Below are 17,871 nucleotides of genomic sequence, written 5' to 3' on the forward strand. Positions count from 1 at the left end.
GCAAAGTTTCATCTTTGATGAAACTTGATTTAGACCCAACCACAGCATGTGAAGAGTATCTGTACCATGCAGTGAAACTTTGACTAACTTGAGAGAGAATGTAAGAGTTGGCACACGCCTTTCTACATCTCAAGAAGCGTATAGATTGCTCTAAAAGTAAGTTAAACAAAATCCTAAAATATTCAACTAATAATCCCTGACTTAGAAAGACAAGGACTTGAGTCATGAGTAGACCACAGGAAAAGGGATAAATCCCAACGGGAGTTTAATTTCATAACATAGAATTGGAAGGAAAAGTGGGGCTGAAAGGCTTATTTTTTTCTATCCTCAAAATTGACTAGAAGTGAGGCAGGCTTGAAACAACAGAAAAAACAATAATCAGATGTGCAATTGCTGAACTGAGTCACGTGAACAAAGAAATAATCTGTGAGAACTACCACACTTCACTGTAAGCCTCTTTAATTCCTGCCTGGGAGATCTGCCCAGCCTGGAAAGGGGAGGTCTATCGTCACGCAGAGGCGGAGATTTGCTAAGAAATATGAGCATGGTGTTGTTCTAAGTCCTACCATGGACACTGTGCCCTTCCCACCCCCACAACTATTTTTAAGCAAAGAGTGTTAGTAAGTATAAAGGGTGAAAAGTGAGACTTGAATGTTATTCTCAAGGAGGAGAAGAGCAAACATAACAAGGAAAAAGCAAATGAAGAACCTGCATGAAGAGCAATTCTCCAAGGAAAGAAGAAAATTTCTGACAGATATTACTCTCTATACTCCAAAAAGTTAAAGAGGAAATCGATTTTGAAAAGCAAGCTCGAAGAGGGGATGAAAGAGAGAACAAGCACGGAGGGGAGAATAACAACAGTGAGCCTCCTAAGGACAGGGAAGAAATGGAAGATAATAAACACACAAAGCCAAAGCAAAATCAAGAGACATGAAAATAATACCATGAAAATGTGATACTGCTAAAAATAAGTATGAGAGAGGCAGGAGATTGATCGAGAGAGAATTGTACTGCAATTTTTGTTCACATTATTGAACACCCAACACTTTTAGTAAAGTGCCTGGCAAATGTAGGTATGCAATAGGTAACAGTTGAATAAACAAATACAGCAAATTGGCAACTTTGAGAAAACTAACAGAAAAAAAGGAACTTAGGAAATACTTTAGATCTAACAATTTTTTTCCTGAAATTTAGATATAACAATTTTTTTTCCAGATTTCAGTCTGTAGATCCATGACATATCCTGTGTAAGTGAGTGAACTTTAGGTATAAATAAGGAATTGTATGTGCCCTCAGGCAAAGCAAAGACAAAAACAAAACCAAAGCCAAAACAACCCAGCAGACAATGTATCAGGCTGAGGTCAGAATTTGCCACAGCAATATTCAGTTCATTGTGGAGTGATGACAAGAGTTCTGAAAGCAAAAGTAAAAGCTCAGACTTCCATACCTAGTTAAGTTATCAGGAGTATATAAGGGAAAAGAAGACAACTTCAACGTGAGGGAATACAACATTCACATGATACACTTTAAAAACAAAATTAATGATAACATCCATCTAATCAAAAGAAAACTCAAAATAGAGACCTCAAGAAGGGGAAGCAGCTTATGGAGGTATTCCCAACAAGCATCAAACCTATTTCAGTAACTGTAAGAGTTATCGTTTTAGATAATAATTTAAGTAGCATAAATACTGACAATGTAAAATTAACAAGAAAGTGTTAAAAATGACATGTGAGAATAGAGGAAGTATCAAAGTTCTAGTTATGTCACCTTTCATATTGAGGAGTCAAGGTTTGTAGCTTAAGAAATTCAGACTGGAAAAATGGCCACCTTTGTGTATCTCGACTGCCTTGCCTCTCAAACCCAACTCCAATTCAACTACCTCAGGGAAGCTGCTCTTGAAGTTGTTAAGCAGAGCCTGTGGAGTTGAACCAAGGACTTGGCTCTGCAAGGAAAGATGTAGGAGAGAGAAGAAAAGGACAAGAGGGAGGGAGGGACAGAGATCATTTGTTAGTTTCCCTCTGTCAAGACTAGAACTTGGATTGCTGTAGAGGAGAGCCCCAAAATGGGCATCAAGTTGTAAGTTCTTAGAAAAAGCATGGCTTGTGAAAATACAGTGGCCTCTGAGAAGAAGGCAGCACTAGACCGTGTGAAGTCTTGACCCTCAAAGTGCTGTGGGGTTGCTGAGCAATTGGCCAAGTTCTTCTTCCATTTGCAGTTCTGCAGCCTGGAGAGCAGAAGGGATATGTCTTGGTGCCTTAACAAGGGAGTACAGCTTGTCAGCTGGTCTATCTCCTGATCACAAGGGCTGAAAGTGTCTGCCCCATCCCTTAACTCATAGGATTTCCACTGCTTAAGATGGACTTAGGTTTCAAATTGAAGAAAGTCTTGTGCATGCAATGAAAAATGGTGATTGTGCAGCCGAAGAGAGAAATAAAACACAATATCCCAGATAGGCAGTTTCTACTGAAACGGAACCATTGAAGGAGAACTATTACAACTTGACCATAAATAATTAATCAAACAAATGCATTTAAGGAGATTCAGTTGCAGCAGGATATTTTTCTGGAAGACGCTTGCTGTCTCACACACACACACACACACACACACACACCCCTGACAAAGGATTCATATCCAAAATGTATTAAAGAACACTTAAAAATAAGTAAGTAAAGAACAAACAACCCAATGCAAGAGTGGGGAAAAATCTTGAACAGTCACTGATGTGAGTCCAAATAGTTAGTATTTATCAAAGAACATACATTGGGGAAATGATAATTATCCAGAATATATAAGTAACTCAAGCAACTCAACAGCCATAAAAAAAGAAATAAAATAATCTGATTTCAAAGGGGACAAAAGACTTTAAAAGACAGTTCTCAAAAGAAAACCTAAACACGGCCAATAGGGATATAGAAAAATGCCCAACATCACTAATTATCAAGGAAATGCAAATCAAAACCACAATGAGATACCACTTAACTCCAGTTAAAATGACTATTATCAAAAACACAAAAGAAAACAAGTGTTGGTGAGGATGTAGAGACAAGAGACACTTACGCGTTGTTGGTGAAATTATAAACTAGTACAGCTATTATGGAGAACAGGATGAAGCTTCCTCAGAAAATTAAAAACAGAACTACCATGTGATCCAGCAATCCCGCTACTGAGTATATATCCAAGGGAAATAAAATCAGTATATCAAAAAGATAGCTGCACTTCCACGTTTATTGAACACTAATTATAATAGCCAAGATATGGAATCAAACTGTGTCCAACAATAAGTGGATGGACAAAGAAAATGTTATGCATACATACATATATATATATATATACACACACACACACACATACACACACACACATATATATATACACACACACATTCAGCCATAAAAAAGAATGAAATCCTGTCATTTGCTGCAACACAGATGAACCTGGAAGACACCATATTAAGTGAAATAAGGAAGGCACAGAAAGACATGATATCATTCATATATGAAGTCCATTTAAAAAAATGTTGATATCATAGAAACAGAGAGTGGAACAGTAGTTAATAGAGACTGGAGAGGGAAGGGGGAAAGAAGAGGCTGGTCAGAGGTTGGTCACTGGGTACAAAGTAACAATTAGGAGGAATAAGTTCTGGTATTTGATTGCACAGGAGGGTAACATGCTTAACAGTAAGGTATTGCATGTTATCAAATAGCTAGAAGAGAGGCTTTTGAATGTTCTCACCACAAAGAAATGATAAATGCATGAAGTGATGGATACACTAACTACCCTTATTAAATCATTCTACAACATATATACGTGGAAACATCAAGCTGTATCCCATAAATCTGTACAATTATAATGTATCAATTTAAAAAAAAACTTGAGGCTGGGCACAGTGGCTCATGCCTACAATCCAATCACTTTGAGAGGCCAAGACAGGTGGATTGCTTGAGACCACAAAAACCTGACTCTACAAAAAATTTAAAAAAATTGTAGTCCCAGCTATTTAGGAGGGTGATGGGGGAGGATCACCTGAGCTTGGGAGGTTGAGGCAGTGAGCTGTGACTGTGCCACTGCACTCCAGCATGGGTGACATAGCAAGTCCCTGTCTCAAAGAAAAAAAAACTTGAACAGGTACTGCCACAATATCCAAATATGACATATTAAAATCACCAATTAAATATCAATTAAATATTCATATTAAACAATATCAGTTTGTTCTTAATGTTAGATCATAAGATGCCTCTACAAATCTACTATAAAAGCTAAAACATTAACATCTGAAAATACCAAAATTAGCAAGTCTGGAGCAACTAGATCTCTCATGTCTTGCTTTGGAGATGTAAACTGGTGTTACCAGCATGGAAAACTGTTTGATAATATCCACTACAACTGAACATAAATCAAAAAGTCTAGCTCCAGTCTACCAGAAATGCATACATAAACTTACCAAAAGAAATATACGAGAATGTTCATAGAAGTGTTATTCATCATAGCCCCCAAATGGAAAACCCACATGTCCATCAACAGGAGGTTGTATAAATAATTTGTTTTATATTCACATAATGATGCAATTATATATAGCAATAAAGAGGAATGGATGCTACAAGAATGAATTCATTTAACAAGATGGATGAATCTCACAAATATAATATTGATAAAAAAATTGATCAAAAAGATAGAAATACGAATGTAACTCTATGATTCAGTTTACTTTAATTTCACAACTAGGTAGAAGTCAGAAAAATAGTTACATCTGGGGTAGGAGCTTCTGGAACACTTATAATGGTCCTAATCTTGACCTGGGTTTTGCTTTCACGATTATATTCTCTAGGTTAAAATTTGTTGAGTTGTACATTTATGGCTTGCAAATTTTTTACATTATAATTTAATAAAAAATGTTTAGGAAAATATTCAACATCCATTTATAATAAAATATTTTAGTCAATCCAGAATGAAATAATATTGTCTTAAAATATGAAAAAAAATAATTCTCAAATCAATATCCATTACAGCATAAATATTTAAACACTAGAAGTGATCCCATTAAAGTGAGGAAAAGCACAAGAGAGCTTACCATCTCTGTCATTAAAAATTGTTCTGGAAATATCAGTCAATACCACAAGGAAAGGAAAGGACTAGGGTATAAATATTAGAAAAGGATCAGTAAATTTTCATTATTTGGAAATAACATGATGGTATACCTCAAAGTCCAAGTGAAATATTTGGAATATTAATTTTTAAAAAAGAATCCTAATTGTCTGGCTAACAAAAGTAATATTTAAAAATCAATAGTTTGTCTGCAAACAAATGATAATTAAGATTAAACAAAAATGGAAAAACTATACTGACAGATGCAACACAAAAATAAACACCAATGAATGAGATTAATGAGAAATAGGAAACAAAACTAAAACTCTACTGAGATCAAATGAAAGAAGAAAACTGAATAATAAAACTCAGCGTTGCAAAGTATAAACTCATCTATATATTCATGAACTCCACAAATGCCAACATTATGGCAGTAGGGATTTGATAATATAATGTATCATGTATATCCTTAAAAGTTAAGATGTAGAAAGAGCCAGGAAAATTCTGAGGAAGAATGATATTGAAGGATTTATACTCAGTACTATGGTAAGGGCCTGAGGAGCGCTCAGAAGTAAATACTGAGATCAGTGGATTATCTAGTAAACAGTTTTGAGACAGCCAGCTAGGTTTTCTTTTGCTGGGAGGATCAGGGAGAGAGCCAGATACCTAGCTTACTTCTTAGCCAAAATAAATTGCCAATGGATACAAGATTTAAATATACAAAAATAAATAATAAAACTGATAGTAGAAAACATGGATGAATCTTTTTACAATCTTGGCACTAACTATATGCCAGGTAGCATTGTAAGTACTTTATATATAATAACTAATTTAATCCTCACAACACTAAGAAGTAGATATTATTATCAACCATCTTTTACAGATGAGGAAACTGAGACATAGATAAGTGTGTTGTGCAAGGTAATAGAGCCAGTAAGCACAAGAGAAGTGACTTGAACCTCAGCAGTCTGGTTCCAGAGTGTATGCTCTGAGCTACCACATGACACTGCTTCTATGATGGCCAGATAGATGCGGTAGCATCCTATGTACCCTAAATATATACACAGACGAGGCTCAACCATCCGAATTTCAAAATACAATTAGTGAAGTTAAAAAAAACCCTAGCAAATTGGGAAAACACTTATAGCATATATTACAGACAAGGTACTAAATTTTCTTTAATATACGAAGAACTCATACAAATTACTTACAAATGGACAAGTAAAGGTAAAAAAGAAAGAAAAAGAAAAACATGAACAAGCAGTTTACTGAAAGGAAATACCAATCAGCTTAAGTGCAGTGCCACTCATCTTAAATAAGCACAAGTTAAAACAATGTTGAGACATCATTTTTATCAACCACATTGTCAACTATTGAAAAGTTTACCACTACTCAATGTTTTGACCAGGTTGAGGGAAAACAGGCACACCCTATTGTTGGAGGTGTAAATTGGTAGAATTTTAAAATACTAATTTGGTAACATTCATCAAAAAATGTAATGTGCTTATCTTTTGACCCATTAATTCCACTTCTAGCTATCTATTCCATAGATGTATAAGTGGCTGAAGACACATAGGCATAAGAATGTTCATTAAGTCATTGTTTTTTTGTTTGTGGTTTTTTTTTGTTTTTTGCTTGTTTGTTTTCTTTTTTTTTTTTGAGACAGAGTCTCACTCTGTCACCCAGGCTGGAGTGCAGTGGCGTAATCTCAGCTCACTGCAGCCTCCGCCTCCAGGGTTTGAGCGATTCTCCTGTCTCAGCCTCCCAAGTAGCTGGGACTACAGGCATGCACCACCACACCTGGCTAAGTTTTTGTACTTTTAGTAGAGATGGGGTTTCACTATGTTGGCCAGACTGGCCTTGAACTCCTGGACCTTAAATGATCCACCTGCCTCGACCTCCCAAAGTGCTGAGATTACAGGTGTGAGCCACTGTGCCCGACCTGAATCATTGTTATCAGTGCTACTTAATGTAAATCAACTACATTGCTAAGAGCACTGTACATTCAGCTGACATTTTTTTTTCTTATAGAAAGACTTTCTTGATGAAGAAAGAAATCCATTTTGGTGCAAGCTCCTTATTCCAATGTGAAACAGCACTTTGAGTAGCACTAGTTTATAATAATTAAAAATTCAAAATAACCCAAAAGTTCATCAGTGGGCTATCTGCTAAATAAATTATAATAGATCCAAAAATAATAGATCCTCATGTAGGTGCTTTTTCTCTTTACCCTTCTATACTGTTTACATTTTTCTGCAATTAGCATAAATTACATCTATATATTTTTAAAACACTTGTAATTTAAAATTTAAATGTTGTTTAAAAGTCAAGAATATCTGTCAGATTAGACTCAGTGTAGGTCAAATTTCCAGAAACTGGTTTTGGGTTACGATTTGTTGTAGAAGACCTAGTGAGACCATCTTACATGGGTGAATTCCCATGGAGTCATTGTGCAAAATGTAAAAATACCTCAGCATTTTGTTTTGTTTCCAAACTCAGAAATCTGTTTTTCTTCGCCTTGAGAGAAAAAGTTTATTGTGGCCAATTCACCCTTCTCCCAAACCAAAGTTTTAATCCATCTCTGAGATGGGTCTCAAAGCTCACAGTGGTGAAGTCAGGATTCTAGTCCCACAGTGTGGCAATCTATCTTCTAATTCTAATCATAATGGTTACAAAGAAGAACAGGACTGGCTGGGCATGGTGGCTCACGCCTGTAATCCCAGCACTTTGAGAGGTCGAAGCGGGTGGATCACCTGAGGTCAGGAGTTCGAGACCAGCCTGGCCAACATGCTGAAACCCTGTGTCTACTAAAAATAAAAAATTAGCCAGGTGTGGTGGCACACCCCTGTAGTCCCAGCTACTTGGGAGGCTGAGGCAGGAGAATTGTTTGAACCCAGGGGGCAGAGGTTGCAGTGAGCCGAGATCGCACCACTGCACTCCATAAGCCTAGGTGACAGAGTAAGGCTCTGTCTCAAGGTAAAAAAAAAAAAAAAAAAAAAAAAGAACAGGACCAAGAAATTCTTAGTGGTCACAAGGACCCAATGTTGGTGACCCTAACACATATTTGACAGAGTTTAGGGGTCCTATATGCTTCATGGAAACCACAGTTTATAGTGCCAAAAAGTGTGAGACATGAGGTCTTTCAGAGCTGCGTGGAATACAGTCATAATCGCTAACATTTGTACAGTGCCATGCCGTTTGTAAAGTGCTTTTATATCGACTGCCTCATTGACTCCCCACAACAGATCGTTGGAGTAGGTAAATTTCACAGATCTAATTTTATAGGTGCAAACCATGGGTATAGAAAGAAGGCTTATGCTTATTCCCCAAAGGTACTAAGAAGTGAAGTAGGAAAGCCAGAGCATGCCGGCCCAGGTTCTTACCACCACAACACGCTGCCTTCCAAGGCATGACTTGCCTATGCCATCCCTGGCAGGACAGCCTGGGGGGCTTGCTCTTCTTCTCTGTGTTTATTTGCATGCTGTGACACCATTGAGCTGGGTAAGTTTAAAAGCAGGCTATGGCTGTGGCCACTGTTTGTTAAACATTGCTACTTGGAACAGACAGAGAACACAGGCAGCAGCTTGAGTTTTTCTTAGCCATCTTGAACAGTATGAAGCAGGACAAATAGAGGGAAAGCAATTCTTGGTTATCCCAAAGAAGGAAGCAACCGCATGTATCGTGTTTTCTGCTGGAATGTCTGTTCTGCCTTAACTTTGCAACGCTTTATGCTTTTTGCCTGGAAATTCAAAGTGATGATGCTAAAATAATCTTCCTTGAAGGCCTTTCTAACTCTGATACCAACTTTCACCATTGCACAGCAGCTTTTCTTGTCAGGCATCTCTCCCTCTCCACAGCTGTTCATTAAACTACCCATGTCTTATGTTGCATTTGTTTTCAATATTTCTACTTTCTTGTGCATAAAGCCTGGATAGAGGAATTGTAACTACATAATAATACCTTCCAGTTACCAAGCACCTATTATCTGACAGACACTACATACATAAAGTGGTAGGCACTTTATGTCTTGTATTTTATCTCAATCTTACTGCGAATTCTAGAAGGTATAGCTCCTTACTCCCACTTTGCAGATGAAGAAACTAGATAAGAATGACTAAGTCGTAAGGGATAAAGCTGAGATTCAAAGGTAGTTCTGTCTAGCTTCAAAGCCAAGGTTTTCTCTCCAGTGCAGAGCACGCCACAAACGCTAATTGTATTAGTGAGGGAAAGAAGGTATTATGTGAAAATGCTCATTTTAAAGTTACGTATTTTAATAGTCAACATCACACTCCCTTTTCCTCAGTCTTTAAAAGCTGGATTGGTGGCCTAAGGTGATGAAATTCAAACCTAATACAAATGCAGCACTCCCATATCATATCCCTTAACAGTCTAAGGAGAATTGCTGCATATAATGGGCCCGTCTGTTCTACTGCTTCATCTACCTGCTCAGCTCTCAAAGGAAAACAAAATCCATACGATCATTGAGGTCTAGAAATTAACTTTTATTTTAAATCTGTCAAGAACTCCTGGCAGTTATTAATTTTATTAAAATGATTACATATGGCAAAACAAAGAATAGAGGTAATTCTATTACTCTACAACATAAATTATGAGTTAGATTTTCAGCTGCCGGCTCAGCATTGTTCAAGATTCTTTTAAAGGACTGGGGGGATTTTAATATCCAGAAAATGTTAAAGCAGCAAAAGAAAAAATAAATTAAAAAGTCATTGCAATTGGAGATATTGCCAAGGATGTGCTTATTATAAAGTCTTCTTGAGATGTTAATTATAAAATCTTCCAACCTTTGGTATTAAAAAAATCATGTGAATAGGTGTCCTATATTGCCTTGTCATCTATAATTTATAACATAGAAGAAATTTGCTGATTTTTTAAAAAAGACGGCAAACATGAATCATGACTCATTCAAATAAAATACAACCAGCATTCATTCATCTAACTGAAATATGTCAAAACAAAAACACTTTTATTAACATATTTAATACCAGAATAACTTATAATAGTATGAAAAAGAGTGAAGTATTTGTCTTTAGTTTTCATTGACATGCTCACATTTTGGCAAAATTGTTTTGTAAAGATTCCAAAGTTTTTATCAGAGATCTCTAACTATTTAAGGATGCAAACCAAAAGAACTCATACTTCATCTGATCATACAGTCATAACTTATATATTTTGCTTTGCGCTTACTGTTACTGCAAACAGCAATTTAGAAAACAAAGTAAAAATATATATATACACAAAATATTTTTATATCAAATTATCTTCATTACACTAAATAAATCCAATCCCCAAATGCTATGTTACAGGAAAAAGTGTCCTACAATTTATATCAAGACTGATACTGTCCGTCAACTAGAGCAGCCTTTGGTTTTAAAAGCATTTTGCAAAATAAAGAAAAATGTCACCACTTGGCTGCACTATTGACCCTCATTCACACTGACAAAAATGCTTTCCAGTTTAAAAAAAAAAACAGATTACATACCCAGAAAAAAAAATCCCATCATAAAAGAGTCAAACCCTTTTTACTTCTCTGTAGCGCATACCCTCTGTTATATCTGGCATTTCCACTGTTTATTCAAGTTTCAAGTCTTCCCAAGCTGATTAGAATATTATTGTTTAGTTGAGAAAGATAGTCTTCTTTCTTGATATTGATTATTCTCACTCAATGGTAGTCTAATTTAGAAACAAAATGTTTTCTTTCAATGCATGATTTCACTTCACTTTTACATTAATATCCAACTTGGCAAAATTCAAACTGTTCAATGTTTTGTTTTCCGTATGTTTTAAATTTAAAAATCAGTTTTATGTATGTGTATGTATAGCCGCACAGAGATATATTTCTTTCATTCTCTTGTTCTCGCTGCAATACAAATTGTCCATCAGCAATTGTAATTTGAAACGAATCAAATAAAAGATTTTTAGTCATACCATATGAACACAGTTTCCATCACAAAAAGACAGTGAGCTCTAATGCAAACAGGATTATGTTTTAAAACTACAGGTTTAGTTTTACACAGGAAAATTTTGAGTTATTTATATAATAAAGTTTGTTTTTTTTTTTTTAAACTTCAGCAGAACTTGAGAAAAAAAATCCAGATTAATTCTAAAGGGCTTTGTGGTGCTTTCCAACAGTGCTTCAAAAAAAGTTTTCCTGATCACCATGTATTCATTGAAATTTTAAATTAGCTTGAAGGAATCACTTCTTAAATGTACAACGTTATGTGGATCGCTGCACCTGGAATTTTGGAAGTTTGTAACATATCAGATATGCAGGCAAGATACATGCATAAAATTCTCACTGTCACTCTGAAAAGCACATTGAACAATTTTCAATACTGTAGACTTTTTTTAAAAGGAAGATTTCATTTGGGCTGAACAGATATCCAAGTTTTAACTTGTGAATTATTGAATGCATTTCAAGGGCTTTCAGCGATTCTGGTTTCAGTCCTGGAATGATTAGGTCCGTCTGGAATGATGCACACAGGCTAATAAGCATATGGCGTTGGCATTTTGAGGCATAGCTGTTCAACTATGCCCACGTTGGAGCTTATTTTTGGGAAGCAAGGCACTTACTGTAATGGTAATGCAGACATTTTATGCATAGTTTGAGTAACATAAAATAAGTTAATATTTTTGATTAAAATGAGTTTTTTATAATTTATATGTCTTTTACAGAAGCAACTAAATGATATATTTGGAATAATTAAAAATAAGAAGAGGTTTGGGAGAGAGTCATTTTCATCCCTGCTTCGGCTCTTAGGATGAAGGTTGACGAAAACACTGGAAAAAACATCCATTGGATCTGAAAAGCAACAAGCTCTTAAAACTGCTGCACCAGTGGCACTTTGACAGTCTTTACTTCTGCTATATGGGACGACTTCTGGATGATGCAGCTGGTAGTTCCCTGCAGTTTGTCCTTTCCCTGTGCAAGATTTGTTAAGGCCATAGCTGCGTTGATCTCCTTCCAATACGTGTCATCTTTGCTCGGTCCCTTTCTGTTAGCTGCACTGGAGTTAAGCAAAACAGAAAGTAAACGATCAAACTCACTGCAGTTTGCACTGAAAATTTTCCTGAAAAGCAGGAATGGCCAATGGGAACATTTTGCTCACCTGTCACCCTTATTGGATCCGTTTTCCAGAGTGTCTGTAAAGAAAAGCAAAAATTCAATTATTTTTATTTTTTTCCTTTCTGTTCTCATCTCAGGAGTTTCATCACTAATGACCAGAAGTAAAAGTTCTTCAGGAAATATGGTTGAAAATTAGTTAGGTTTTAATAAAGATAAAGCAGTTTATATTAAGATAAAAAAATTGCAAAGGGGCAGAAATAAGATGACAGTGGGTAGTAAAGAATAAAAGGGAACTCTCATAGATATACAATCATCTGAAGTTATTTACTCTGAGAAACTGGGGCCTTCTGGATCAGGAGACAAGCAGCATAAGGAAAAGAGTGCTGACTGTGCCTGGGGCCAGGTTCTGGCCTTGCCCTACTACCCACCTGCAGTGTAACTTGGGGGCAGATGATGACCTCCCACAATGTCTGGGATTCAGTTCTCTAACTATAAAATCAGGGAGTTTTGGCTGGGCTCATATCTGAAATCCCAGTACTTTGGGAGGCCAAGGCAGGGGGATTGCTTGAGCCTAGGAATTCGAGACCAGCCTGTGCTACATTGTGAGATCTCATCTCAACTAAAAATAAAAATAGCTGGGTATGGTGGGTGTTCACCTGTATTCCCAGTTACTCAGGAGGCTGAGGTGGGAGGATTGCTTGAGCCCAGGGGGTTGAAGCTGCAGTAAGCAGGGATTGTGCCACTGCACTCCAGCCTGGGCAATAAAGCAAGACCCTGTCTCTAAGAAAATTAAAATAAAAAACTGGGGGTTCTAGACAATCTTGGGGGTGCTTCTGGCTCAATGATTCTATAATTCCATGGTTATCAAATTTTCTTTTTTCTTTTTTGTTTTTTTTTTTGAGATGAAGGCTTGCTGTGTTGCCCAGGCTGGAGTGCAATGGTGCGATCTCGGCTCACTGCAACTTCCACCTCCCGGGTTCAAGCAATTCTCCTGCCTCAGGCACCTGAGTAGCTGGATTACAGGCGCCTGCCACCACGCCTGGCTAATTTTTGTATTTTTAGTAGAGACAGGGTTTCACCATGTTCATCAGGCTGGTCTTGAACTCCTGACCTCGTGATCTGCCTGCCTCGACCTCCCAAAGTACTGGGATTACAGGTGTGAGCCACCGTGCCTGGCCAGTTATCACACATTTATTTCAGACAAAGGATGGGCAAATAGTTCCCTCTGCTAGTTAGCAAATGAGTAACAGACCCAATGGTGATAGCAATACAGGATTTCCTGGCATATGTATTAGAAGAAGCAGGCACCAGTCCTCAATTTCCAAAAGAACGCCTCCTCCTGCTGCTGCAGGAAATGAAAGTTAGGATGTTAGCTTTTGCTTCTACACTCACATCTTTGGTTTAGATTTGCTGCTTCACTCAGAACACGAATGTCTCTCAACACCACATAAATATAAAGAACCCACAAAAATGGGTTCTCGAACTCCTTAGGCTAAAAGAATCTGGTATGAGTAACACAAAAATTTCCCTACTGAAGGGAAAGATGTAGGAGGGTGGTAGATAGGCTACTGGCATGGCGTCCTAGCAAAGGAGTAGGGTCGAGACTCCAAAACCAGATAGTGGGTAAGCCCCTCATCATCACCGTCATCATCCACAACAATAATCAATATTACTGGGGAGCTATTGCACGTGGCACTGTGCTCCACACAGGAAACTTGGAAAATGCAAGGCCCTCGGCTAGTTCTATGGCCTTTACAAAACTGTCTTTTCCTGCCCTTAGTCCTCTCCCTTCCTTTTACCCCACCTCCCGTCCCCGCCAACCCAATATTTCTCACAATTTCTTTTTCTCTACACTGCTTAAGGATAGTTAGGAAATGCATCCTAATTTCCAATTCTGAGCTCTAAGAGAGTCACAGAACTAGAAGAGGTTTGAGAAGAATAACGTCAACATGATCGTCATATAGTCTAAGCAGGGCAAAATTTCCCAGGGAAGAGGTGGTCAAGAGAAAATAAATGACATGACCATGAGGCAGCCAAGCTTCAATACCCTGTCTGAAGGAAAAAAATGGGGAAAGCCTGCTGACATACCCTGAGTTAAGCCTTAAGGTGTAGACCACGAGACAGTCATGGGTCACTCTGAGCTCTTTTCACAACCGTTCACCTAAGGAACTTAAATAAACAAGGCGAACAAACAAAACAAAAGCATTTAGTGAACAAATGGCAAGGTTGTGAAGAACACATGAGATCATGTGTGTCTGGCCCAGAATGGAACGAGTGTTAGTTCCCTTGGTCTCCTTTCACTGACTACTCAGGCGGCATTTTATAAGGTTTTAGGGATCCTTTGGGGGAAATAATTGGATCTGTGAACAGTTAGATCGTTACCTTCTGCAGCTCTGCCAGCTTCTGGCTCTTACAGGGTCAGCCTGGATGCTTAGCTATACCTCTGCTACTTTCCATAATTTTGCAGTTATAAAGTAACTCATGTAAATGCAGGACAAGAATGATCATTTGTAATTTGCAGAACTCTGATACTACAGATTTACAGATCATTTACTACGTGCCAGGCACAATTCTGAGCACTTCATGGCCTAATTTATTTACAATTACTGACTTTGTGTATGGATAGCAAGTCTCCCTGGTATCTGTGAAGTCATTTTTTATTGAGTTCTATTCTCCTATCTGTAAATCTTCACTCAGTAAGGACAGAGACAAGGTGCTACCAGAACAGAGAACAAGTCAAGGCTTTCGTCTGGGAGAAGGAAAGCCAGCAAATTGCACATTTTACAGAGGAAAAAAAAAAATGAGTTAGGCCTTTGCTCCATTTTGCCCACAAATTGCAACAATTCTGTTGCCAAAGTGAAGCAATAGGTTATGGAGATATTTATTCAATGGAAAGACTTGGCAAAAGCAGAGTAAGTTCCATGAGGCTTAAATAACGTTAGGGAAATAACAAAACATAATTTAGAGAAGACTGTAACTGACGCTCTGGCTCCCAGATGAAGCCATCCCACATAGGTGAAGGAGACCAGAACCCGGTTCCCTACCTGAACTGTCAACCTCAGAGTGGTTACTGCACAGACAAGAAGAAAGCCTGTGGCTATCGAATACGTTATGGGTTACAGAACCTGTCAATGCATCAATGCCATCAATGTATGGAGCCTGCACGTGGAAGAAGAAGATGTAATTCATGGCTCAGGTTCACGGAGAGCGTCTATTTAGGATGAGGAGTTGACTTGCATGTCTTATAGCCCCGTGAGCGCCTGGCTGTGGCTAGCACTCCCTGTGGCTGACTCCTTGGACTTGTTCCACTGAGAAACATGTTTACTACAGCCAACTGTGAAATTATAAAATTCTGCTTACTCTTTGGGTGTATGTGTTTGACACTTTGGTGCCTATAAAAATACCTTTGAAGTGCAAAAACGTCGACTCAAATCCCCATGCAGGTATTCTTAATTAGGTTTTACATATCTCAACAATGTACTACACAGGATTCAATACACTGAATTCTGTATTTTATTTTTCAGGCAGATGGGCACATTCAATGTCACTAGGTATAGATTGGGTTCCTTTCCAGTAACAGAAGAACATTGTTTTACATCACACACCGGGGCCTTTCGGGAGGTGGGGAGATGGGGGAGGGAAAGCATTAAGGGAAATACCTAATGTCAATGACAAGTTGATGAGTGTAGCAAACCAACATGGCACATGTATATCTATGTAACAAACCTGCACGTTGTGCACATGTACCCTAGAACATAAAGAATAATACAATAAAAAAAAATTTCTATTTAAAAAAAGTAATGGAGAATAGAGACATGTTGCTTCTCTATCAGTAGTCAGTGTGAAAACTGCATACAACAAAGCTCAATCTCAAAGACTGAAATCAACCAGGGAAAGCCACTTACCACCACTTGGGAAGTGCGGGGGGTGGGCAGTCTCTGTGTCCAAAGTGCTTTTAGTTCAAAAAATGAATTGGTGTTAGAAGGGCACGCTTTTCCTGAGGCTGTTACTGGTGGGCTGCCCAGTGTCACTTGGGTATTTTGAGTCCAAGAGCCACCTCCTGTGGAGTAATGTGTTCTGGTTCCCAGAAGAGCCAAACCGGCAAAAGGAAGATAGCAAACAGAGCCCTTTGACTCTGAAACATTTGTGCTTTTTTTTATGGAAAGCAAGGACTCTAAAGATCTGGGAGTCTGGGGAGATTTTTTTTTTTTCTATTTGTTGTGCTAAGATGAAATCTGGAGAAATGTCGCAGTTTTTAGCGAACTGATATCATCTGAGGGGAATTCAGAAAATTTACGATCTTCTCATTATACTAACTGGCAGTATTAATGTTGTAATTTTTTTTTCTTACGCTCTTTCCCTTTGAAGTAAAAACTTATCAGCTCTTCTCTGGCTCAAGTGTGCTGTGTCGTGTGTCTTTTCAGCTCATGGTCAGTATTTGAGGAGCAGTGGGTCTGTGTACCCACCCCTGGTGGTCATGGGGGTCCTGACACGTCTGTCCACTGCTGACAGGTGGTCTCACCGGCTCCATTCGAGAAGTGGCACCTAGTAGCTCCAGAAACAATCAGACAGGAGAGGGAAGGATCGTGCATGTTGCTGAAAGAGGGAAAACGCAAGTTGGAGCTACCTCCTGGTATGTAGACTCTTGAGAGCAGTTCATTAGCATGCACAGACTCAGGGTCTGACTGCCCCACATTTGGCTCGGCTGTATCTCTTACTCTGCAAGTAGCTTGGCTCAGCCTCTCCAAAGTCTGAGCTAAAATGCCTTTTTAGATTCCAAGGTTCCAAAAATCAGCTACGCTGTCAATTACCATAAAAGCAACTGGTTGGCAGGAACGGCTTATTGAACCAGCCAAAAGAGCGTGTTTTAAGGCGAAAAAAGAAAAGAAAAGAAAAAAAAGGAGGTGTGTAGTTAGGAAAATCTTGGATGCTGCAAAACCCAAACCATGTTGAAACTTAAAGTGGGGCTATCCTCAGTTTGGACATGTGTTTCCTTCTACAGTTAAGTAGAGAAAAAAATTATACAGAAAACCCAGTTCCAATGCAACTCGAGATAGCTAAGCAAAAAGCTCTGTGGCCAACTGTGAAAAATGCAACTTAGAAGCACATCAATTCTGATATATATTCCCGATGTTATATTTGTAGCCATAAAAAGAGACAAAAATGTGGCCAAATCTTTTTCTCTGAGGTTTTTAAAAAATTTAATAAATAAGCCCTAAAGGGGAAAATGTTTTTGTTTCACATATGCCACTGAAATGTAAATAAATGAGGTGAGATTAAGAATTCAGGTTTTTAAATTAAACAATCTAAAAATTATATGTGTTTCCCTAAATTAAAATGGAGGGAGTAGAAGAAAAAAGACTTTTGAGATCACGGAAAGGGAAATAAATGAGTCAGTGAGAAATCATTACTGAAATAGCTCAGCCAAGGGGGAAAACAAAGACAGTCCACTACGATTATTTGAGTGGGAAGAAGAAGCCACTCATATTTTAAAACAATAAAAGAAGGTACAGTTGTGCACCACCTAACGATAATTTGGTCAGTGACAAACCAGACATATGACAGTGCCCCAGAAGATTATAATGGAGCTGAAAAATTCCTGTCACCTAGTGACATCATAATGTAGCTGTGCCACACATTGCTCATGTGTTTGTGGTGATGCTGGGGTAAAGAAACCTACTGAGGCCGGGCGCAGTGGCTCA

The 17,871-nt window shown here is 38.0% G+C and overlaps 1 protein-coding gene across 1 annotated transcript in view; it reads right to left on the reverse strand.

Annotated features, from left to right (window-relative positions):
• Positions 1-9,568: 9,568 nt before the first annotated feature.
• MKX (mohawk homeobox) overlaps positions 9,569-17,871 on the reverse strand; it is a 76,951-nt gene continuing 68,648 nt past the window's right edge. Inside the window, exons 6-7 of the mRNA XM_033209178.1 lie at positions 12,213-12,246; positions 9,569-12,110 (exon numbers count right to left, since the gene is read on the reverse strand). Of these exons, the coding sequence (XP_033065069.1) occupies positions 11,924-12,110; positions 12,213-12,246 (221 nt within the window). The 3' untranslated portion in view covers positions 9,569-11,923. The remainder of the gene's footprint in view (positions 12,111-12,212; positions 12,247-17,871) is intronic.

The sequence above is a fragment of the Trachypithecus francoisi genome, unplaced genomic scaffold (genome assembly GCF_009764315.1).
Source record: "Trachypithecus francoisi isolate TF-2019V2 unplaced genomic scaffold, Tfra_2.0 Lachesis_group9, whole genome shotgun sequence".
Classification (NCBI taxonomy): Eukaryota; Metazoa; Chordata; class Mammalia; order Primates; family Cercopithecidae; genus Trachypithecus; species Trachypithecus francoisi.